This window comes from Carassius auratus, unplaced genomic scaffold (assembly GCF_003368295.1).
Source record: "Carassius auratus strain Wakin unplaced genomic scaffold, ASM336829v1 scaf_tig00035443, whole genome shotgun sequence".
In the NCBI taxonomy this organism is placed as follows: Eukaryota; Metazoa; Chordata; class Actinopteri; order Cypriniformes; family Cyprinidae; genus Carassius; species Carassius auratus.
In genome coordinates, this window is record NW_020526231.1 from 57,478 (window position 1) to 83,034 (window position 25,557).

Below are 25,557 nucleotides of genomic sequence, written 5' to 3' on the forward strand. Positions count from 1 at the left end.
TAAGTACATTTTTGTGCATTTCAGGAAGGTCTAGACATTGTACCATTTAAATGAAACTGGTGTGGCAGTAATCTACGTGAAGACTTTCACAGGACAGTAAGTTCAAGCTGATTTATCACATAAAACCTGTGGACAAACCCAAGTCACCTCAAATATATATATATATATATATATATATATATATATATATATATATATATATATATATATATATATATATATATATATATATATATATAATAAAATAAATAATACATTTCATTTTACTATAATTTGTTCTTGCATATAATAATAAAGCATGTGTCCTTAAGTTTTTTTCAGTCACATTTAAAATATACTACACAGTGAAAAAAGAAACTCAGAGGGGTGCATTACTTAACTACTATCAAAATAACAAGATAACGTACAATCCCAAAAGTGCATTCATTAATAGTCTTAAACGTATGCTAATTTTTTTTTGTTATAAAATGTGGCCTGGAAATTTTGTTGATGTTCTTTTTGTGATTCAAAGCAATGTTCTCAGTGTCAGTCTTCTCAAATTATAAGGACAATATATGATGTGAAATGTTTTATTGACGTTATAGCAATCAGGTAAAATAATGAAGTGAACATGAAGTGGAATAAAAAAAAAAACAGATCAGGTAAGATCATTATAAACCTTTGAGAGGGTATTTATAAATCATTTTAGAGATTAAAAATGTACAAACCAAAGAATAAGTCAATACTGCATCACTGTCAGCATAGAATGATTAATAAAATACTGTACGCCTGTAATGGTCTCAGTGCGATCCACAAAAAACAACAACTAAACTGGAATACCCCTTTTCCATTCAGATGAAACTCTTTTTTCTTATCCAAAAAAACAAAACAAAACTTCCTAAAGCAAATAGGAAAATTAATCAATAAAAACAGCCAAAGAAAAAAAAAAGCAGGTGACCTTTGTCTGGTCCAAGTTCTCAAATTCATGTCCATATCAAAATACTGCTTGGTTTCATGAATATCTAAAATCAGAGAGTTTGACGTCGCTCTGAGCTGACAGCGCTGCTCTGAGGTGCGGATGAGTATGTAGGCACACTGTATTTTGTGAGCACTTCCTTAAGCTGTGCCAGGGTGGCATCAGTCCGCACACCTGTTGGGTCAAAGTGTGTGCGGCTCACTCTGAACCCGGCCTCCGTGAGATACTGCAGGAACTTGTTGAGCCTGAGGAACAGAGTTTAGCGTCAGATCCTGCTTGCATCATGATATTTGTCTCACTTTACAGTGATATATAACAGTGTATAGAGAGGTTTGCGCTGACTAACTTGGGCATGTTCATGCCGCGGATGCTGTGCCGATGGATGCTGTAGTAGAACGCCGGATGCTCCAAAGATGTATCTGCTTTGATTTTCTTCAGCACATTCCCAGATTCCTCCCCTTTGGTCTTTCTTTTCCCTGAAAACATATGATCTATATAATCTAGCCACTTCATTTTTTCATTCTACCACAAAGTCCACTTAAAGGCATAGTTCACCCAAGCACATTTAATTTGATCAGTTTCTATCTGTGTTCCTCATATGATCATGTCTCTACAGAAGACTCTACAGATTACTTTTATGCTCTCCTTGTGAAATGGCTGATGCTTTGAAATTTTTGGTGTAATGGCCTTGCAAAGGAGGGATAGATATCTGTTAGGTTTCATAAAAAAACAAAAAGAGTTTCTTCATTTGTTTCAAAGGTAAATGTAAGAGTTTTAGGGTTTGGAACGACATGAGGGTGAGTAAATGATGACAGATGTTTAATTTTTGGATGAATATCCCTTTAATCTTGGATAAATAGGAACAATTAAATCCCTGAGAGTAGGGAGGAGAAAAAAATACCTGATTGGTCAGATGTATCTGCTTCTTCAATCTTCTGTAAAGTTTTTATGACCACACCACACTCCACTAGAGACAAAGATGTGTCAAAATTAACCAAATAAGACTACATTAAATTCAAGTCAATGCCCCGTTGTAAAAAAAACTGATTCATCATCTCCATTGTATTGAATATTAAGTGCCGGACAAAATCTTGCACACCCAGACACACCTTGGTTGGAGACGGCAGAGTATCCCGGGACAGAGAAAGGCTTGAGAGTGGTGCAGTCAGCTTCACAGATCAGAGTCTTCACCAGAGGCTGGATGTCTTCCATATTGTGCTGCACTGCCGCCACCAACATCCTCCTCAGAAATCCAGTGTTGAACAAAGGACCAGCCCTGATGGATGAAACAACAAAGACAAAAGAGGAAAAGGAATCAAATTTAAGAGCGATTAATGAAGGAATTACGCATCATCAAGTGTTTTTATGAACAAAAAGAAACATGTATGAATGACTTCATCTCACCAAAGCGGTCCAAGCTCTACTGCTGTTTTTCCTGGGATACTCCCATGGCACTGGCAAGGCAGCTGTCTGTACAGGTTTTCTGTTGATACCACAAGTAGAAATTTAATTATTTATGCATTCCTTGGGAATCAAACCCATTACTGGCTCACTGTTTGGGCTATAAGAAAGCTCCAGGATGCGTCTATTTGTTTGTCTAAATGGCTTGTCACCTTCCACCATACTTCCTGGCTTGAGGAACACCCTTTCTTCACACCACTGGCAGTGCAACAGCTGCCGCAGTTTCTTAGAAGACTCATCTGCCTGGGTGGGCCCTCTGAGAACTCGCACCACCACGAGGACAAAGTGCTCAAGAGCCACGGCCAATAGCACCTCGATCCCTTTGTTGCAGCGTGCAGCAGCCCTGCAAGTCCACACATTAAAAAGACCCTGTCAAATAAACTACGCAGAACCTGATTTTACCAAGTGAGACATGTTCCTGGGACAACATCGTTGTTGACCCTGGAACAACATTGTGATTAACCAATCAGATTTGAAGAACCAGTTTATAGATTTTGTGAAGTTTAAAATCAGTGTTTGGTGCTTGTACATCAGTGTCATTCATCTATCATATCCTCTGATTTTAGGGATTACTCATGGTTAAGGTTAGGTTTAGGTGTAGGGATATGGTTAAGAATATATTTTTGGAGTAAAATGTTGTTCCAGGGTCAACAAAATATGTTGACCTAGGAACACATCGAACTTGGCAAAATCAGGACGTGCATAAACTACATTTGTGTTTGGTGATTCATTTGAGAAAGACCTGCTCACCTGGCAACAGATGCCAATACCATACGTGCTGCGAGCTCCCTGTAATACTCGGTTCGGACAATCTGGCAGCCGTAATGCCGAAGCGTCACATTCAGGGATTTGGAGTAAAGCGAACCAGTGTCTGTCGACGTCACGGAGACTATGCCCAAGTTCCGAACATTGCGAAAAGCAGCATCCAGATAGTTCACAGATGTTCCAAATGGGTCGAGGTGACTGATTTAAAGAGAAGTATGTGGTGAGACAAGAAATTTGCAATGAATAATCAGGGGTACAAGGTTTTTAGTCATTATTTCTCAGTCTCACATGTAGTCGAAGGGTCTCAGGTGCATGATGACATTGGCGTCCATCTTCACCACCTCTACCAAAGCAATGGGGGAGTCTGCGTCTCCCGCTCCATCTAGCTGCCGGCCCGTACGATTCCCCTCTACTCGGATGTGGTTCAGTTGACAATTCTCCTTGATCATCTTAACGCAAGCTTCGTTTATGTCATTTATAGTAACCTTTACAGAGTTACGCAGATGCTTTGCCCACTGCAAACCCATGATACCTACAAAAGGGGTCAATATGTTATGCAAATATGCTGTGTTATACTTACATTTTTCTTAAATACCGGTAATTAACCACCTGAGCAGTGATATTATCATCATTAGCTGTTAGCGTATCTTTCTGTACAGAAGATTTCCTACCAGTGGCTCCAAAGGCATCGAGGCATTCGAGTGGATTCCTCTCCTCAGCAAGAATGGCGAGAGAGCAGAACACCAGCTGCCTACAACAATTACATAGAGATAATCTATATTTATTTATATATCTTGCATTTTTTTACTTTATTATAGGATTCTTTAACAGGTTGTCCATGACTCATTGGACCCAATTTTTTTTTCTAAATTGTATATTTTTAATGCAAAAATGAATACAATATTTAATGTAATATTAATTTCATGAATTATTATTTATTATTAATTATTAATTAGTATTAAATTATTATTACTATTACAATATTTTTGAACCAATGTTAAATTTAAGTCGCTAAAGAACAAATAAATATTTAATGTTGGCGGGACAATGTACACAAAAAGAACACATTTTCAAACCTGTTTGTCTTCATCTTGCGGCTAAAGTAGGTGTCTGTCTTCTGGGGAGTGGTGTGGTTGGGCAGGAGCTGTACATTGGTGCCCAACTCTTTCATAATCTCACAGGCCTGTCCACCTGGGACTAAGAAGATCAAAATGTTATTAAAATGATCTCCAAATTTCTAAATTTGTATGCACATATTGTAATGAATAGAAGTGCTTTATTGTTACAGATGCCTTGTGTGAGACTTTACTTTAAGCTCTAAACCAAAGGCCTAATCATAATCAACCACAAGGGGATCTTCTACAGAATGTTACTCCAGAAGACATTCATCCTGCAAACGTGTGCGTGCTTTATGGTTTAGGATAGACCTGACTAGTCTTACCCTACCTGAATACACAAGGTTTAAATGCAAGATTTAAAAAACAAACTTGAAATGGAACCATCTAAATTATTCCACATCAACAAACTGGTGTCTAGTTCAGGCAGTTCTCCTTGAATGGCAAGGCTGGCACTCTGTCAACATCAACAGAGTAAAGGCTCACCAGGGCCTTCACAGGGGACATCCGAGCTGCCTGAATAACTGGCCTCCGTCTCACCCTTGTTGATGTGGCGTTTGAGATGACTGATCATGTCTGTCTTGCGAGCAATAGTGACAGAGCATACCACACAGTGGTAGTGAGCCACCAGCCTGCCTTGAGCCTGGAGATGAGATAAAAACATACATTAATAGATCCATTCTAGAGGACCACTTTTCTGATTGATAGGCACAGATAAACCATCCATCTATACTTCCAAGTATTTTCAGAGCAACCAAGTTAAATAAAAAAAGTTTGTAAATTTATCAAAAGACAAAGATAATTATAATGTTTTAAAATGATTCTTGAACATCATCAATCAGCATATTAGAATGATTTCTGAAGGATCATGTGACTCTGAAGTCCGGAGTAATGGCTGCTGAAAATTCAGCTTTGGTGACATAGAAATTTATTACAATTTAAAATATATGAAAATAGAAAGCAGATAATTTAAATTCTATGTCACAGTATTAGCATCTTACTGTATTTTGTTATGAGATAAATGGTGAACATAAGAGCATTAAAAAATTTTAAAGCATTAAAAAAAAATATTACTGACCCCAAACTTCAGTGTGTGTGTGTGTGTTTGTGTGTGTGTATATAGAAGCGAGCTTCTGATGAACAGGTAAGTTTCCTTAAGAATCACAATGATGTATTCTAAATAAGGAATCTCTACCATCACTTTTTTAACATTTTACATTTGGTATCTTTTGTCATGTCTGTATATTTTCAGCCCAGTGATGGGTATGCAAAAAAAAAAAAAAAAAAAAAACATAACCCTGATCTTACCTGGTCAGAGCCTAGACTGGACTTGACTTGTCTGCAAGGTAGATGGCATATGCACATCTTTTGGCCTGTTGGAGAAGAGTCAAAGTTCATTTTCACACATGTATTAGCTGATACCTGAGGTGCCAGCTTTCAAATGCTTGTTGGAAAAAAACAATTACAGAGGTGCCAAAGGGAACCCAAAGACTATTTACCTTCAAATTCAACATAAACTTTCCAGTGCAAGTTCTGCAGATGTCGTCTAAGCTTGTGACTGTAACAGGCCTTGAATTTCTCTTCTGGACACAATGGACAAGACTTCCTCCCAGCTGTTGAAATCATTGAACAGATCTGTTAGCTTCCCATCCAAGTGGTCTGCTGGTGGTGTTAATAAACAGACTGAACAAACAGATACTCTGGTTTCTGTACCTCCATTTAAATCCACAAGCCCTTCGAGCCCTTCCAGTGTAGTTTGGATTGATGCATGTCTCTCTGAAACGAGACGGGCAATTTCAAAGATTTAACAATATTCAAGGAATTCATACCTGCGGAGTGTAATAATTATAATAGGGTGTCAAAATACTGTTGAATATTTACCAGACACAATAGTGGAGGATGTTTGTCTATTTTTGTCCTCTATTTTCATTGGATTAGTTGGGGCTTCACGAACAGTCATTTGCTCACATGCCTCAGATTCAGCAAGCATCTTATTAGTATCACTCTCAGTATCTGTCGAGACAAACAGCAAATTCACACTTCAGCAAAATACTGGAGCTTTTGCATTAAAAAAAAAACAGATTCCAACTTTTCTTTTGTTTTATGAATGTCACATTAAAATTGCCTTGGTAGCCTATCACATATTCATTTTTTTGTAGATTTTTTTTGTAGATTTGATTATTTCACCCTTGTTACAGACCAAGACTTTCAATGTTGAAAAGAAAATCATCTTGAAAATGTATCAAAAACTATTATATTTTACACAATGGGTGAAATAATAAGTAAGAAAATGTATGAAAATCCAACAACTATACTTGAGCGCCCTCGTATGTTAGCCAATGCACATTTCCATAGTGCAACCAATCCCGCTTTTCGAGGCTGATGTTTCCAAGCAGAACGGCCCTAGTGCGGAGCTCCGCGACAAGACCATTGCTACATAAATACAATACTGATATTTAAGGCTTATGTTCAATTCAGAGAACACATCGATTGATTTAGTATTTGCAAAATCTATCTTCATGTCAGTTGTTAGACGATATGCGCTGAGATACAGAGACGTTTTGAATATTTACATTATTAACACTTAGGTCCTATGGTGGAGCTCCGTGAGGAGGCCTATATTTACTTCAGCAGTTTTGAAGTCGTATTAAGAATACATTTCATAAAAATACTAAATTCCTAAATTCTGAGTGTTATTTAAGGAACATACAAAACACGTTGGAATCTTTTTATCATTATTCATTTAAATTATTTTGCCTTTTATATTGGCGTCCTCCTGATGAAGTTGCTCAGCGTCCTCTTCTTTGAGCTCCGCCATTTTCCCAAACAAGCGTACGTAGAATCCGTACGCACTGAGCGTTGAGGGCGCGCACCAATCGTGTTCTCTCAAACTACGCGAACTAAAAAGAACGCGGAAGTGAATTCAACCAGCCAACTGCAGTGCAAGTGGTGAAGCGAACAGCTCTCATTGCTCATAATTTTCTTCTTTTTCAGTATTTAAGTTTACAACATTCTTCCCGCGTGTGGTAGGTGAACCTCTTTCACACTAAAGCTTCCGAAGATACAATTAAAACTGGTAATTGGCTCTTAATTTCTACAAGTTCCTCAGCATGACAAGAATTTAAGTTGTAAACATTTAGGGAGGGCATGACCAATGTGTTATAATGTAAATACTCGGTTGCCATTTTTGTCACAAGTGTATTTGTGTATGAAATAAAGTTGTTATATATTCATAACTTCCTACATATTCAGTGATGAGATATAATTGTGTTGTTTTAGTTCGGTTGATTTACATTAGCGTTATCTGTTCCTCAAGGATGAACTGGATTTCTGTCTGGGATTTGCTGATATGCAAATCAAGGTTTTCTTTGTGCTTAGTTTTTACTAGAAAAGCACTCTAAGAGACAACATTTTTTTAGTATGAAAAGTGGTGCAAATGTTAAATTTTGTTATGTTTTTCATATTGAGGTATGTATTATTCTTTATGAGTTATTCTTTATGATTTCTTTGTTGATACTCTTTATCAGATTCATATAACTGTCTTATGTTACTCATATACTCAGTATTATTCATTTATTCTTTATTATCATTTGCATTTATTATCAAATTCCATGGACGTAGTATTTTTCTCCTCAGTTTGACATTTAAAGGTCCATCTTGTTATGATTAGAAGGTGTTTTCGGGTAGGATGATGGAAACTTTATGTTTCTGCAAAAATATTTTGTCAATGTAAATGATGTTTTTCTAAATTTGTCTTCATTTCTCTTTTCTGAAGAGAAATTTCACAGGTCATGTCAACGCGACATAGTTCTGACCATAATTCAGCATAGGTATATGGGAAATATTTGACAATAGGTAGGCTAAATAATTACATAATGGATAAATTCGTTTGACAGTTATGATCCAGATATAAACATCTGGTGATGTTGTAAGTTGTAAGTTTTCCAGTTGGGTGAATCGAATTCTGACTTCTGCCACATATTAACTTGCTACGTGTTTAAATACACCTTAGCTTCAATAACAGGTTCTCTGTAGACCTCTGCAGCCAAGTGAAGAGAGACATTTTAGACAGTAGCTCTTTATTAAGTTCTGAAATGTCTCTTATCTTATCTTACTTATTGTTTTGCTATGTCTGGATTTTTAATGAAAAGCACATGCTCTTGATGTATTTGTGACCCCGTATTCAATTGAGCCTACTCCCTTTGAGGAAATTAATTCTAAATATTGACCGTCATAGACGTTTCGATCTTCCAAAATGTGGAAGCAAATCTGGACTGCAAGGCTGGAGGCATATGATCAGTGTCTCTTATCTATTTGAGACATGACTTCAGCTCAGATCACAGAATCTTTTGTTCTGAAGGCTTTCAGGCTCAGATTTTACTTTCTCATCTTCTCTTCTCGCTTTTGCATCTTCAATTTACTTTACCTTTTATTACGGGCTCACTCTAGAATACTCTGACTTAGAACTTTTACAGGTTTATTCAGATCAGTTTTAGTCATTTTAGTACTTTAACTTCAACGTATTTCAGTTAGATGCCAAGACAACTAATATTAAATAATATGTTTCTAGTATTGAATATTTTATTTCAGCTTCATTTCAATAAATGAAAACACTGTTCAGTACTATAGATTTACTGCTCTCCTCGTAAAAAGTAATGACCAACCAACCTGTGGAGACGCAGTATTTTTGATTTTTGAATGAAATTTAAAAAAAAAATAATAATAATAAAATCTAATGTTCTGTCATAGGGTTTTGAGGATGTCGAGCAAGAAATCAAAGAAGAAGAAACACAAAAAGGAGGAAAGAATCTCATCAATCTCTTCACATGAGGATGAGAAGAAGGTGAGGAATCTGCAACAAAATCTAAGTAGATTTTAATCTAGTTATTTGTAATATATGATTTATGCTTTATATATATATATATATATATATATATATATATATATATATATATATATATATATATGAGATAATTTAATAATTCGTTATAGCATTAAATTATTAACATTAATTCTTGTTTGTATGTAAATCTCATAGGATAATAATGTTTTTTGTTCACAGGAGAGAGATGCAAAGAGATTCAGCAACCCAAAAAGAAAACACAAACATCATCATCGGCATGTAAGGTGGGTCATCTTGTAAAAGAAATGACAGATAAATCTGGGCTCAAAATTATGACTTGTCATGTGCATCAGTCACGCACTTATCGGAGTAAAAAGGTTAAGTACTTTGATTTATTTATCATGTAAATGTAATTTATTCTGAAGCAATATTCTCATCAGGGTTCTGTGAGTGCTTAAATCAGATTTCCTTCATAAAGCTATGTTTTGTACCTTATTAAATCTATTCACCTTCTTTCATGACAAATAATTCTTAAATTATCAGTCAATACAATTAGTCTAATAAGACACTATAGGGTTTTTACCAATCATATGAAATCAGTATGAACCAAATCCATCTTTCCACCGCAGAGGAAACAGAAGCTGCATCTGAAGTGGCATTTAGAAATCATTTACACCGAAGCTAAGAAATATCATGAATGCATTTACATTTGCAAAATGTTATGGGATTAATGTTTTAAATCAAATTAAAAAAAAATGCTAAAATTCAAAATGCAATGATACTTTTTAAATATGAAACTAAAGTGCCAATAGGCCATTTCAACCAATTGGTTCAAATGCCTGATTCATTCAAGAATAAAGCTGTTTTATAAAATCAATATCCACGTTTTGACTTTTTAATGCAGAATATTTTGTTCGGTTTTTATTTTCTGTTTTTATTATGTAATAAAATGTAATAAAAACTAAAAAGAACCTAATAAAGGTGCTTAAAAGAAAGTAAATCATATCACATTTTTATATTTCCTCAACCACCGTTTTCTCACCAAAGAGTTATTGTGAGAGTTATCTATTCATTAAAACTTACTACTGGCTTCCTTTTCTAATAATTTGCAGTTCTGACCAAGACAAAGCTAAAGAGATGAGGGCCAAGTACTCAACATCACCAAGAGGATTTGAAGGAAGATTCAAGAAAACAGAAGTTAGTGACAGCAAGAGCAGGGAAGAAAGATCCAGAGAGAGCCAAGCTACAGAGAATTTCAGGCCAGTTTTCAAGTCAACTGTCACACATGAGAAAGAACAACTAAATCCCAAAAGGAAGCATGAAAACCTAAGTCCAAATATCTCAGGTAGCAGCTCCACCAGGCATGCTGCAACAAACCAGCCTTCTTCCAAAGAGTTGGAGAAAAAGAGACGGGAGCTGGTGTCGAGGAGATCCACAGCAGAGTGTCCCAGGCGGATACCTGCAAAGGATGAATATCCACCGGAGAAACTCCAGGAGAAGAGGAGGAAGCTCATGAAAAGGCCGTTGTCGCCAGAGCTTCATGCTGAACCCAAACGAAGAGACATTAAATACATGACCAATGCTGCACATGCAGAATCTCATTCTGAAGTTCAAAAGGAAATGAGGAAGACGTTGATGGCCACGAGGTGCAAGAAGATCAACCCTAATGTTGATACACAGAGATCTCATAACAAACCCAAAGAAGCTTTGCCAGTAGTGAAACATGAAGACTCTGGATCTAAACTGAAATCACAAGAAGATGTTTCACCCAAGAAGCCAGAGCATGTACAGTTGGGTAATGAACCTGGTGTAAACTTAGGAGAAAAAAGGACATCCCTTGGTGGTCCCACAGCAAAAGTCAGTTTCAAGATCCCAAAGAAAGCCAGTGCCGTTAAAGCGTGGACAAACACGAATGTGTGTAATGTGAATTCTTCAGAAGGCAGGACTCAAAGTACCACTCAGCCTTCTTTCCCTGGTTCTACTCCTTCTAAACACACATATCTCATCACACAGCAGCAAGGACAAAGGCCTCAAAAGGTTTCTGCTCAAACCTCTCATAAACCCACTTCTCTTAGCTCATCACATCTTTCATCTGTATCTCACCAAGTCCAGGAGGCACATACTGACAAAACAAGAGAGGTCACAACGCCGAACAATACATCCTGCAACGTCCAACATGTAAGTGTCTTGCGTTTTCCCCACAGTACTATAGCAGAATGCAGAAAGATCTGTATGAGAGTTCACCAAAAAGTGGCAAAAAGGCTATGTGCAATCTGGTTAACATGACAACAGAAAAGAGAATATGCTCCATTTCAAATCATATTTAAGAGGAACACCACAGTATATCTGAACTTTATTAATGCTGCAAAATTGTAACATCTTTAATAGTATTTTTGTACAATTTCAGGTAACTCCTCAGGAAGCCGCAGAGACCCTTGACTGCGACCATGAGGTTAACAACATGCCTAGGATTTTAGAATGAAATCTTCTGTTTGTTTGTTTGTTTCTCATTCTTTTTTTGCTCATTGTTTAGATGGAGCTGGTGGAGGAGCTTCACCTGGCACGCTCTGAGAGACGACTGGAGGTGAAGTTGGTGGAGAACTGTGGAGAGCTCACCTGCATGGACATTGACCCTCCAGAAGAGGGTGCTGGCACAATGCTAAAAAGTAAAGTCACATATGATTTAGTTTTTTATATATATATAATTTATTACTAGGCCCATTCTCACTAAGAACTGTAGCTATAAAGAAAATATTACAGTAAAAAAAAAAAAAACAATTGTGAAAGTGAATCCAACCATATCATTCTTCTGTGCTGCTATTATTGTAGCTGTGGTGTGGACTGTTATTTATTTACATTTAGAACTATTTAAATGTATTTCTTTATTGTTATCATTATTATCCATTATTATCCTGCATAATTGTGCTTTATTGTCTTTGTGTCTTTAACACATACATGTGAAGATCAACATAAACAGGGACTGCTTATTGTTCTGGATACCAATGTGCTGCTCAGCCACCTGGACTTTGTGAAGAAGATTAGGACACACGGTCTCGGTGGTAGGAAAAAAAAAGAAGATATTTTTATGTCTCTAGCTTTTTAACTTTAAAACATTTTAAGAATTATGTGGGTGCAGCTTTTCACTTTGAACACCCTCATCACAGGGCTGGGGTTCCCCACTTTGCTGATCCCATGGGTTGTCCTGCAGGAGTTGGACTATCTAAAGAGTGGTAAACTCTCCAGCAAGGTGGAAGACAAAGCCAGACCTGCTGTCCATTACATTTATAGCTGCCTAAAATGCCAGGAGCCCAGACTTGTGGGCCAGTCAATGCAGCAGGCCTCCCAAGCTGTTGGTGAGTAATTCTCATCCTGAAATGCATTATTATTTAGATTTGTTATGTGCCTGTGTTGTGTATTTACTTTTCTAGACATGTAAAAAGAATTACACTTTGTCAAGGGGTAATAAAAATCAACTGCTGGGGCATTTCCAAAAAAAAAAAAAACTCATCTGTCTTTAATTATTTTCTTTTTTAATTTTATTTAAAGTTTGTGCTAATTAGCTGTATAATTAATTAAAGTCATAGCTGCATGCAATATGCGTTTTTGTTAATCGAACTGAAGTCAAAATAAAATAAAGTTTAAATATTTCATGAAAAACTTGACAACTGAAAATATAAAAATAAAATCCAATTCTAAATATTAATAAATCCTATAAAAGTATATGAATGATGCTAAAATGACACTGCATTAAGTAACTCTGACATTTAATATTTGCATGCTCTGATTTAATTATTTTAAAATAATTAAATATTAAATTATAAGATCACACATGCAAAGTAGCGTTAAACAGTGTTTTACAGTTGTATCATAAAATAGCATACCAAAGACCACTTTATCATACAGTCACCTATATTAAAAAGCTCTTCAGTGGTGCATGGGGTTATGTTCGAAACTCTAAAAGCATCCATGCATACTTTAAAACAATCCATTGGGATCATTATGCCACCTAGACACTTTTGACATTGTTGCACCACTCCTAATCTGTCATAGTACTATGGATCATATGAGTTCAGCTTTGTCTCTGCTTTCCTTTCCTTTAGGTGGGCCTGGTGTTGTAAATAATGATGACAGAGTGCTACAGTGTTGTCTGCAGTACCAGGCTCTGTACCCAGAGGGAGCTGTAGTTCTTTGCACGTGAGCACTAACACTTAAACCTCTCTTTCACCTCTAGGCGTGTCTGCAATTTACCCCAAAATAAAACTTTGTCATTAATCACTTAACCCCATGTCGTTACAAACAATTAAACATATTTTGGATGAAAACCTTGTGACTCTCCCATATACTGCCAAGTAAATTACAACGTCAAGGTTTAAGGAAAAGTGTGAAAAGCATCGTCAGAATAGTCCACCTGCCATCAGTGGTTCAACCGCAACGTTATGAAGCGACGAGAATATTTTTGTATGCGAATAAAACAAAAATAACAACTTTATTCAACAATTTGTTTCCTCTGTGTCTCTCTACACCACTGAGTGCTATTTTGGAGAATATGAGCTGGACGCAGGCAGCTTATGTGCTTCTGTGTCAGCCGCGCCACAAGGATAGATAGATAGATAGATAATTTGGATGTGCTGTTTTCTTTCAAGTCACAGTGTAAATACACATAGAAAACGTATCTTTGTGGTGCGGCTGACACAGAAGCACGTAAGGTACCTGTGCCCCGCCCATATTCTCCAAAATATTCTTCTTTATATGTTACAGTTGAACCACTGATGGCAGATGGACCATTCTGACAATGCTTTTCATATGTTTCTGGACCTTGAGAGTGTAATTTACTTGCCAGAATATGGGACAGTCGCAAGCCTTACGGTTTTCTTCCAAAATATGTTAAATTGTGTCCGGACGGCAACTGAGGCTTTTACGGGTTTGGAACGACATGGGAGTAAGTGAATGACAAAACTTTCATTTTGGGGTGGAGTATCACTTAAGGACAGTCCCATTTGTTTGATCTGTCTTGTCATTTGAAAGCTAATGAAATGGAAGGTGGCCATGTGTATGCTTTATGAATGAAGATGATCTGATTTAATGATTTTTTTTTAGCCATTGATGTCACCCTCAAGAATATTGAAGTTAGAGGACACGCCTTCCTGCTGTTCAAATATATCTTCTCTCTCTCTCTCTCTCTCTCTGTTTTTATTTATTTAATTATTTGTAGCAATGATAAGAACCTATGCAGCAAGGCTCTACTCAGTGGGGTGAAGGCCCTAAGTAAGGCAGACTTGGTAAAAGAGGTGGAGGGAACCAGATCTACGATTATAAACTACATTCATGCTTTGCCCACTGTGCCGCCTTCAGCTCGACCTTTAGAGAAAGGTCAGCTGTTATCAGTATCACTGTTTTTGCTTCATTAGTAGAATTTTTCTAAATACCTGGATTTTTCTTGCCTTAATGTAATGTCCTTTTGTTGGCACCTCCCTGTATGAATGAAGCAGAGGAGGAAGGATCACAAAATAATAGACACAGCGATGCAGCGGAGGAAAGACAGTTGAGTGAGTGTGTGTCTTTGCTGGAGTCCTGCCTCCAGGGGGCGCTGTCTGAAGTGCTTGAGGAAGAGATGAAGGCAGCTTATGGAGAACTGTGGACTGAGGTACCACTGCACTCTCTGCACACATTGATCTATTGATCTATTCATTTTTTATGAAGTTTATTTTAAGAGCTGCTCCTCATTCATCTAAATGCATTAGTCAAATCTAAAGTGTGATTCAGGTCTCAGATTCGCTGTAGTCCCTTTATTCTCTGTGACTTTATCTGTTTGTGTATGCAGATAGTGTACGTGAAGCCTCCGTGGAATCTGGAGGGGCTGCTCAAGTGTTTTAAGAAGCACTGGATCGCTGTGTTTGGAAGCATTATTAAGAGGAGCCTGCTCAGCTGTGTGGAGATGCTGAGTGACTGTCTCTGTTCAGGTGTGGAAGTCTTACTACTTATTTTAAAGTGTATTAAAATAGAAAGTAGTTATTTAAAATTACAATAATGTTTCACAATATTAATGTTTTTAGTGTATTTTTTATCAATAAATGCAGCCTCGGTGAGCCTTAAAAAAAAAAAAAAACATTTAAACAATCATATATACTCCAAACTCTAAACAGTAGTGTATATGCACAAAAATTTTCCTTTATTCATAATTAATCATGCATTTCTGACCTACCTTTGTCAAATTCATTACTGGAATCTCTGAATTGCATCCTTCTTATAACTGTAATTCCAACATAGCGGTAAAGATCTATTCGGTCACAATTTGATTCCTCAAACTGAAAATGTGTAAGTAATTATTATGTCTCACATAAACATGGCTAATATTTATTTAAGAGAGGACAAAAATGCATCCTGCTCTACTTGCTCCCCCTGCTGACTGTCTGTATGTCCTTCAGTTGCTAATTATGTCATTTAGAGGAAAGTTCACCCAAAAATGAAAATTCGGTCATCATTTACTCACCCTCAAGTTTTACCAAACCTGAACCCAAAAATATATATTTTGAAGAATGTAGGTAAACAAACAGTCGCTGGTCCCCAGTGACATTGATTGTGTGAGAAGAAAATTGAGTAAATGATCAACCTCATTCTGCCAATCACTGCAGCAGGAGTATAACTGTGCCTTTCTTCTCTGCTGCCTTTGCTCATGAGCCCAGCCCAACAGAGGGGAGTCCGGGAGTTTGTGCAGGAGTGGAGGGGTGGAAAAGTACCAGGGGCCTCCTGTTCTTGCCTAAATGTGATTTAATGCACTTTGTGGAGTTGAGGGAGGGTCCTTCACTCATTTAGTTTGTTCTTTTGTTTTAGTGGGTTAGTGGTATGTGTCCAAGAGGTGATAAATGTTGTCTAACTTGTTGTAGAATTTATAATAGATAATCTGTTATCTGACTAGAATTTTCCCTATAGATTCATATTACAACTGCGGAATGCTGTCGGCCTAGCTATTGGTTCTAAATGTGCAGGCTGTTGTTTTTCATAACAAATGCTGTATAAAATAATAACAATAAAGAATCATTATTGACCTGGTAATGTTTAATAGCCTCATAATAACAAATGGTTAAGAGCTATGGTAAGGGGTCTGATGATGAGTGATGGAAAAAAATTTACCTTTAGAGCTGTGAACTCATTTGTGAACTTTTGTATTCTGTCTTTTTCCTATTACAACCAGTAATATGAATGGACGGAATACATTGTGACAGTAGAAAATGTGTCTGAACTGTATTGCAGATGGTGGTGTGTATCTATCTTATCTATCTTAACTTCACTTATATTATGTTGTGTTGTCTGTCTGTAGACAGGTCCATAGAGCACATATCTTTTCTCAGTGCTCTGAGATTGGCTGCAGAGCTTCTGTCAGCACTGGCTAGCAGATCTCAGTACAACGGTCATGTAGCTCAAGCTCTCTCTACCATTCATATGCTACAGCAAAGACTACAGGTCAGTCTCATTTTGATCCAACAGTGGATAATTGTTTCATTCTAATTGCTCATGAACTGTGTGTGTGTGTGTTTGAGACAGTCTCCGAAAGCTCCAGTAGAGGGTAATGACACTGATAAAGAGGACTCTCTGATGGCAGAGATAGAGGAGGATGTAGCTCCGCCTCCTCGGACATCCCATCAGGAAGTTTGGGCGTTATTTGAGAGCATCTGGAACAATGTGTGTCAGATTAGGTGAGAGAGACCAGGCAGACTGAAGTGTATTTATTTCTCAATATGCACTACTGTTCAGTAGTTTGGGTTCTGTAAGGTTTTTTTTTATTTTATTTTTTTTATAAATTTTAACTTATTCAGCTAGGATGCTTTAAATGGATCAAAGTTATCATTTTTACTAAATATAAAATACTTGTATTTTTAAATAAATGCTGTTGCTTATCTTTATTTCATTTTATCAAATATAATTAAAATCTTACGTGTTACTTCCCTAACGTACATCCCCAAAAGAAAAGATTAATTCATTGTTTACCTAGGAAATTATTTGAACTTTCAATTTATTAAATTTTTTTATCATGGTTTCCACCAAAATATAAAGCAGCACAACTGTTTTCAACATTAATATAAATAAGATGTTTCTTGCCCATCAAATCAACATATTAGAATATTAAAAATATAATATATTAAGTTGTAATAATACTGTCATATAACTGTTTTTACAGTATTGTTTTAAATATCTGTAACATCTTTCAAAAACATTCTTCTTTTTTTTCTGACATTCTTTGCTAAAATATTACACTTGAAGAATTTGAAGAAATGCTGATCTACCTTGCACTATCTCTACTGTAGCTTTTAATGTTTCAATGTTTATTTCCGTTTGGTTCTCTCTCTTCAGTTCATCTTTGTTCTCAGCGCTCAACTACACTCCAGGAGCCACTGAGCCCAGACAGCGATCTACCTCACCCCCACCTCAGGAAGCTCTCTCCTGCCTGCAGAGGCTCTCCACAGCACTGAAACAGCTATTGGAGGCTCTTCAGAGGTACACACATGCTAATAACCACACACAACTGTGCAGTCCTAGAAGCATCTATTACCATTACAATCATGTGCCTCAAAGCAGAATTTGCTCAGTGTGTATCCTTAGTCACTTGAGCATGTAGAGGACCGAGATAGGTGTGTGTCACATGTGGGGAGGAGTGTGATGGTCTTTATCCTCATAATCGTTATTACATACTCATTATCAACCCCTCTCCTAATCCTGTGTGAGCGTGTCTCTGTGACTCACTTCCGTTGCTCAGCATTCCTGCAGCTTTTATGGCTCATTGCTCGTAGGGAGATGGATTTTACAATGACATGGCAATTTTTCCTGTAAATTAAGTTCTCTGCATCTCGCGAGCAGAAACAGTGGGGTGAGTCATAGCTGTAGTTACACGGCGACACCTATTTTTTGTTGCAGTGTAATAGCAGCCATGACTTACCTCACTGGCATACTGAACTTCCTGCTTGTATCATTGACAGCCTCTTAATAAATATATAAATCACTAAAAAAATAAGATCTCTTATAAATCTGAACTCTTGTAAGGTAGCATGTATGTCTTTTTTTTCTTTTCAGATTGCTTTGTTCTGGTTGTCAAAGAAGTTAATGAATTGAATTACTTTTTTGCACAATAAATAATTTAGTCTCAGTGCATTAAATGCAACTCCAAGAGGTTTTTGTTTAGCAGAAAGAGGAAGCGTACACTTGATTCATTATTGCAAATGAATGATTTGTCATGTGAAGCGTGTTCTGCGTTGTCTGTCTAATTGATTACATGCTTCTTTGATCTCATACAAGATGCCATACTCGTGCATCAGTGCAGAAACATTGATTTACACACCAGCTTGTTCATTTTATTCTAGTCTTTAATTATGACTTAATGTGAAAAAAGTCTCCCTACCAATGACATGATCAGATAGTATGCCTTTCCACTATGTTAGTTTATATGACAACGGCATTTTGGGGAATGAAAACACATATTTTTGAAAACGCGTTTCAAAGTGCAAGTTTTCGAAAACGCCACCGTTATTGTTTCCTTGTAAACAGCCAAAACAGGTATCTTTGAGAACAGTGATGCCATGTGCGTGCGTATTAATAGTTAGTTCAGTTCAGTTCAGTTCAGTTTATTTATATAGCACATTTAAAAACAACCATGGTTGACCAAAGTGCTTAACAATGTCTAGAAAAGAAAACTAGAGAGTCACATACAAATAAAACAAATACAGTAAAAACATACCAATGTCACAGCTCAGCTTGATATAAAAGCCAAGGAATACAAGTGTGTCTTAAGAAATGACTTAAAAATTCCAACAGTCTGAGCAGTTCTTATGTGTACAGGTAAACTATTCCACAAATTAGGTGCCACCACTGAAAAAGCCCGGTCACCTTTATTTTTTAACTTAGTTCTTGGAACACTGAGGAGCACCTGACTGGATGACCTCAATGCTTTAACGGGGGCATGGACATGTGGTCAGGTGTGTAGACATGTGCAGTGCGTGGCGATTTTAAAGGCAAGCCCAAACAAACATTCACAACATTGGCGGAGTATATGGTACTGTTGTTGCTGCTCAAGAACAAATCTTTAATGTACATCCTCAAAAAGCAGAGAGAAACCCTAGAGCACTGCGATGGATAACATTTAGAGAATTCAATCCAAAATAGCTGTGTATGAGGACAGTCCCAAAAGATATGCATATCAGTTTCATTAGGGTCACAACAAAAAGAACTGCTTGTATCTATGTCTGATTTAAACCTTTTCAAAAACACTTTAGCTGGGTAAAATCTGTGTAACAATTTGAATGAGATTTCTGTAACCTTGTTAATTATTATGTATTCCGAAGACAGAGTCAATCATTTTTTCCAATCAATATTATAAACCACATTCCTCCAATAAGACATCACATATGGAGTTGTTACAAGCTCCTTCATCATTATTACGTGATGAAGGATGTGACAAAAAGTTGTTCGTTCATCACATTTCCAGCTCAGACTGCATTGGTTAACTCAAAGGTGAGGTGAGCTAATCATAAACTGAAGACCCAGGTAAACAATGAATTAATCTTTTCTGTTTATTATAGCATCACAGTTTTGTATTGTTTGTAGTGTGATAAATGTTTCGTAAGTACTAGTAGACATGTTCGGGAAGTAACACGTAAGATTTTAATTATATTTGATAAAATGAATGAAATAAAGATTCGTTCATTTTGCTGAATGAGACTCAAAGGTCCGAGTTGGTAAAATAATCCGAACTTCCCATCACTAATAATGCTTACTAACAAGGTGACAGCGCCAACTACTGGCCTGGCATATGTAATGCAGTGTTTTTGGCTCTTTTTGCAGATATGTGTAAACCTGAATCGTTTTGAAAATGTTGTTGTGTATACATGAAAAAAAATTTAAACACAAGGGAAAAAACGTTTTTGACTACATCGTTGTCGTGTAAATGTAGCATGAAAAAGCAGAATGACGTGGTTTAAAGGGAGATTTGGTTCTGTCTCCATGGATACAGCGAGACTCATTTTTATGTGCAGAGAGCAGACAGATGAGTCATCAGAGCTAACACACACACACACACACACATGCGCAGCACTATTCTGTATCCCTGAATGAGAAAGAGCATGCATAATTCAGGCTTTCTTGCTGAAAAAGATTTTTCTTTCTGCTCCCTGTTTCGTCTTGGCCCTTACTCCACATATCTTTCTCTCCTTCTCACTCCCTCTGGTGCCTATGCTGTCCATGCTTTAGAGTCCCACCACCTCCATTTCTCTCATCTATACTTGGTTTCTCCACCAGCATCTCTCCTTCAGCTTTCTCTGGATCTGTCAAAGGTTATTCAGAGAAATAGCTCGGTGTAATGTGTTTGTATGATTTTTATTTTCCGTCAGCAATTTTACATCTGTTTAATGTAAGCAGCAAGTATTCATTTTGGCAGCCATGTTAACAGGTTGCAGTAGTCACACTGCACAGGGAGGCAGCACAACGCTGCATAACAGAAGCGACAATTTTGGCACCGAGTCTGTTTTTGCTACATGGCACAATGACGTTGCACTGTGAACCTGTGTCAACACAATCTGTGCAAATATAGATTTTTATTAAGCAATATAAAATAATGTAGTGACCTACTTAGCAATTCTTGGAAATAAGGTTTGTCTGGTATGATGCAGTGGAAGGAATACAAACAGCTCTTCCCATTCAGTAAATCAGACTTTTGTTTTTGTTTTATACTCCTACTGTTGCAATTGTGCTGTTTCCTCATTGCTTATGTGCTGCAGACACAGGATGGTTGAAAAAGGTCTCAGTCCTGACTTGTTTGAACATGGCAGCAACATGTGTCTAAAATTAGAGGGTTTGTGTCTGTCTAAATTTCCCTCTTTTCTAACATCACACATATTGTTAATGAGTAGATGCAATGAATACCAATTTACATATTTTCTGATCCAAACACAGTTGCAGGTCACTTACCACCGGGTCAGTCTCCCTTGGGCAACCTTTACTTGAGGGCATAGCAGTAATAGTTCAAGTATCAGCTCAGATCTTTCACCACTAGAAAACACTAACCTGCAAATGATTATTTAATAGATTCACTGATTTATCTGATACATATTTTCATTGTAATCTTAAGCTGCCTGTTTATGGTTGATAATAAATGTATAAGTGTGTTCTGACACTGATGCATATTTAAAAACATACAGGATTCTCACTGGCAATAACTACTAATATTATACACAGGAGGGTTATAATATGTATATAAGTGATCATATTAAAGGCATGATGTAAGTAAATGAAAGTAAAGACAACATTAAAGTACAATTAAAGGTTTCCCCTCCCATAGGCTGTTATCTGCGGGAAGCAGTGTTCAAGATGCACAGTCACTTCTCTCCTTCATTCAGACCAGTGAGGTAAGAAAAAAAAAGGGCCACTAAAGATAATAAATTTTGACTAGTCATGTCCATGTTATATTGTATAGAACAACAACAGGTTGGGTAATTGATAATATATATATTTATATAACAGTATATATAACAGTAATATCAACTACATAATATATCAGCTACCATTCAAATTTTTTATGCTCACCAATTTGATTGAAATATTTGTAATATCAAAAGATCAAAAATAACAGTAATATTGTGAAATAGTAAAATATGAATATATTTAATGTTTTAAAAAGCAATGTATTTCTTGTCAAAACTGAATTTTCAGCAGCCATTATTTTAGACTTCAGTATCACGTTTCTTCAGAAATTATGCTGATTTGCCATTTAGATAACTCTAACTGTAATTTCTTATCATCATTATTACGGTTATCATTTTAACAGGGATACTGTAACTTTTGATCAATTGAATGCATCTTTGCTGAATAAAATTATTAATTTAGCTCTTCCACAACCCCCTACCCAACTAATATATATATTTATATATTACTGACCGCAACATTTTGAACTTTAACAAAACATTCAGCATAAATCGAAGGTGGTGATTATCCAGTACATGTGTGTTGGGCTGTACATTGTATACTTGATGTTAGTAGATATGCTTTCTGCTTTCAGATTGCTGCTACGGAGCCACGTTTCACTGCCACGGAGCTGTTTAACTGTGTGTCGCAACAGGAATACCGGTTAGTTAAGAGTCATAAGATAGATGAGAATCATTCGTTTATCTGTAAGTCATACTCGCATACTTTTGCTTTTATTATCCTGGCTACGTGCATAGAGCAGTTTGGTCACTTTCAGCAGAAAGGCATTTCAGCTGGAACATAGTATGCTGTTCTCAGGTCATTGCTCAATTCAGCAGGCCTCCGCAGATGTCTACTGTATCCGAGAACTAGTTTCCACTTTTAAGAGTGTTATTGCATACATATCTTACCCGAACCTCAGAAGACAGTTCTGGTTTGAATGGCAAAGTGAATCATGACCTGTTCATTGTTCATTGTGTACAGATAGTTCTCTGACATTGCGCAGCATTCTGTGTCATAACTCTCACTAATGTGGCACCTGTGTAATAACAGGTTGTGCTGAAAACTGTCCTCTTGTGCACTCGAAATCACACTTTAATACTGAGGAAGTCATTAATGATACATAGAGTGCATTTAATGATACACCGCTTTCCCTTAAGTCGTTAGCCATTTATACAAAATTCTGGTTAAGATATTTCGCAACTTATTCCCAGCAGTGTACAAACGTGTGTGTGAAACTTCTTGTAACTGGAAACTAGAACATAAGCATGCTTTATCTTGCCTCAAAGATTTTCATATGGCCAGTGTGATGATTTTGATGATGATTTGATGAATGTAAGGCTACAGAAGAATGCTAATTATTCAGTGTACAAAGACTCTAATGTGATTGCAGTCGTAAATATTAAGATTCGCACTGATTTGGTTTCATGCCATTTTCCTATAGAATAGTGGGGGCTAAGTAGTCTGAAAGTCAGAAAAGTTAAATTACTTGATACAAGTATTGTGGTTTATCAAAAGCAGTTTTCATTGCAATTATATATAATAATTGTATTTTAAAAAGCACATTTCAAGTCCTCAGTCACTTTTAAAATGTAATTTATATATATATATATATATATATATACATATATATTTATATATATATATATATATATATATATATATATATATATATATATATATATATATATATAATTAATTATAATTAAGCTTTTATAGAATTTATAACTTCGAATGTTTTATTTGTATTTAAGTTGAATTTCAAAAATATTAATTCTATAAAAATCAGTTTTATAATACAACATATTATATTGTTTTATATATCATAGTGTAGCCTTATACTAGATGCGCATAAAGTCATTGCAAAATTCTAAATTTAGCATACTGTAATTTGCTCATTTTACTTAGGAAGGCTTTGCTCAGTTTACTGAATTGTATTGTGGTGTGTACTAATCAACTTAATAACTAACCAGGCCTACTACTGTGGAAGCATGGCTTATAAGTAAGTCTCCATGTCTCTAATTCCCTTTCACCATAACTTAATGAGTAATATTCACACAGTGGGCCACTGGGCTGTATTTACATGTTTAAAGTGTCATGTTTGCACCGTCAGCTCCAGGTTTCTTAATCTCTTTTGTAATTGGTTATTAAGCAGGATTGCTGCTTGCAAACTTTGACTCTGCGTGTGTTTGTCAAGGCTGTGTTAGTCTGTGTCTTCAGGGCCAAAGAAGATGTTTGTTGATTAACTTTATCAGTCAATTGTAGCTGTACACGCTCGCACACACATTTGTGGAGCCGTTGACAGCTGATCTTTAGCAGCTCACTTACCTCAGCTCGGTCAATGAGCCGCGACACCCAAGAACTCAATGACCTCATTTCATGCACTAATCCACCCGTGTCAAATGCAGGCTTTAATGGGCCTGATCAGAACTGCACAAAGACACAATGATCAGGTCATGTGCCCAAACTGTGGTGGCATGACTGAATACCAGCCACAGATTCATATGAAGCATACATTATCAGATGCCTCAATGTGACCTGTTACATAACACACTGGTTTCAGTAAGCTATCAGGCTTTGCTTCGGCTTTCTGAACCTTTCATAACTTTTGAAAGACTTTAGAAGTCAGTTGGGCTCTCATCTCATGTAATATTGATTTGTGGCCTAAAGATTACTTAAAATGATCCCTCCTGAAGTTAATCTGTAACTAAAAGCACCAGTATATATTTTACGGTACCAGAAAGACTGTTATTCAACCGAACATCTTGTCTCTAGGGGTTCATATCTAAGCAACCAGGTACAGCACTGACGCTGTCAGCTCATGACGTGTTTGTTTTTCGAGCGAGCACCATCGCTGCGGTGTTATGTTCTGTTTCGTTGCTGATTTGTTAAGGATTGGCTTCATAAAGCATTCACTCTGCTGTCTGCTGGCTTTCTCGCTGCCGAAGGGGATCTTCCCACATGGTGTAACGGTTTCCATGGCAGCACGGTTGTGAAGTAGATAATTGCAAGGCTGAAGGAGCGGAGTCATCCGCTTAGTGAGGGTTTGCACTGGAGAAGGATAAGTGCATGCATTCCTAATTTTTTTTAGGGGAGTAGTTATATAACATAAAATGTGAACAACAGAAAATGTGAACAAAAACAAGGCAACAAGCAGCAACCGGGTGAAAGAAATAGAGGAAGAGAGAAATAAAGTAACACAGTAATGGCCTTCATTCAAGTCAGTTGTGAAACACTGTGCCAGGGTGAGAGAGAGGTCAGCCTGTGTGACTGTGACTCAGAGATTTCTGCCATTGTTTAAATGCCTTTCCTTTCCCATGAACATTAGTAATAAACACGGGAAATATTTTTATTTTTTTGTAGACAATAAAGCATTTCCCATAGATATATAAAGTTACATCACGCTAACTTAGAGTGCAATTGTCTTGTATTTGAATTTCATTTTTTTAATTACTATTTCTGTAGGATTTTTTTTTTACATCAAAAATCAGTCATATTTTAGAAACAAAAGACAATTTTTTCCCAGATTTTAGCCCTCTGATTTAAACACTTCAATTTTAGTCCATAAAGAAGTCTTATAATTGCCAGTAAAACTCTGCAGCATTCAAGTAAAAATAAAATATATTGTAACTATATAAAATATGAGTGTCCTCATCAGGTCTCTGCAAAGTCATTTCTTCAGCCACCTTCTCTCGACTTCTTTCACTTCTCTCTTTCATGTATGAGACATCTACTTCCTGTTTGGAACCACATGCAGTGTAGCGGAAGTTATCCTGTGTGAAGTGAAACAGAAGGAACAATCAGGGACACTAACAAGTGATCAACTCTTCATAGCTTGATCTGCTCACTGTTCCGATCTTCATCCTGTCTGCTTCTATTTTGTATCAAATAGAGAAGAACAATAAAAACTGTTGTTACCCTTTTAGTTCACCCCAAAAAAGAAAAACTGATGTCATGACTCATGTCATTCCAAA

At 36.6% G+C, this 25,557-nt stretch overlaps 2 protein-coding genes across 4 annotated transcripts; one reads left to right on the plus strand and one right to left on the minus strand.

Moving 5' to 3' along the window:
* Nucleotides 1-528: 528 nt before the first annotated feature.
* LOC113081985 (TRMT1-like protein) lies at nucleotides 529-7,196 on the minus strand. The gene is made up of 16 exons (XM_026253888.1): nucleotides 7,054-7,196; nucleotides 6,178-6,309; nucleotides 6,010-6,072; nucleotides 5,796-5,909; nucleotides 5,605-5,669; nucleotides 4,783-4,939; nucleotides 4,258-4,378; nucleotides 3,853-3,932; nucleotides 3,470-3,713; nucleotides 3,167-3,379; nucleotides 2,569-2,759; nucleotides 2,360-2,438; nucleotides 2,065-2,231; nucleotides 1,857-1,922; nucleotides 1,302-1,431; nucleotides 529-1,200 (listed from the first exon to the last, which is right to left on the minus strand). Exons 1-16 carry the CDS (start codon nucleotides 7,112-7,114, stop codon nucleotides 1,008-1,010), a joined length of 2,076 nt encoding a protein of 691 aa, XP_026109673.1. The 5' UTR covers nucleotides 7,115-7,196; the 3' UTR covers nucleotides 529-1,007.
* Nucleotides 7,197-7,223: 27 nt separating this feature from the next.
* LOC113081984 (transcriptional protein SWT1-like) lies at nucleotides 7,224-23,076 on the plus strand. 3 transcript variants are annotated; one of them, XM_026253885.1, is made up of 17 exons: nucleotides 7,224-7,322; nucleotides 9,046-9,139; nucleotides 9,359-9,423; nucleotides 10,252-11,317; nucleotides 11,547-11,591; nucleotides 11,673-11,805; nucleotides 12,103-12,198; nucleotides 12,304-12,492; nucleotides 13,240-13,333; nucleotides 14,352-14,509; nucleotides 14,626-14,783; nucleotides 14,961-15,099; nucleotides 16,458-16,600; nucleotides 16,682-16,833; nucleotides 17,489-17,632; nucleotides 21,462-21,528; nucleotides 22,179-23,076. In XM_026253885.1, the coding sequence occupies exons 2-17, from the start codon at nucleotides 9,056-9,058 to the stop codon at nucleotides 22,386-22,388; spliced, it is 2,943 nt and encodes a 980-aa protein (XP_026109670.1). In that variant the 5' UTR covers nucleotides 7,224-7,322; nucleotides 9,046-9,055; the 3' UTR covers nucleotides 22,389-23,076. The 3 variants fall into 3 exon arrangements, with proteins under 3 accessions (XP_026109670.1, XP_026109672.1, XP_026109671.1); XM_026253887.1 differs by having other exon boundaries at nucleotides 7,226-7,322; nucleotides 14,629-14,783; nucleotides 22,179-23,073; XM_026253886.1 differs by having other exon boundaries at nucleotides 7,231-7,372.
* Nucleotides 23,077-25,557: the final 2,481 nt, after the last annotated feature.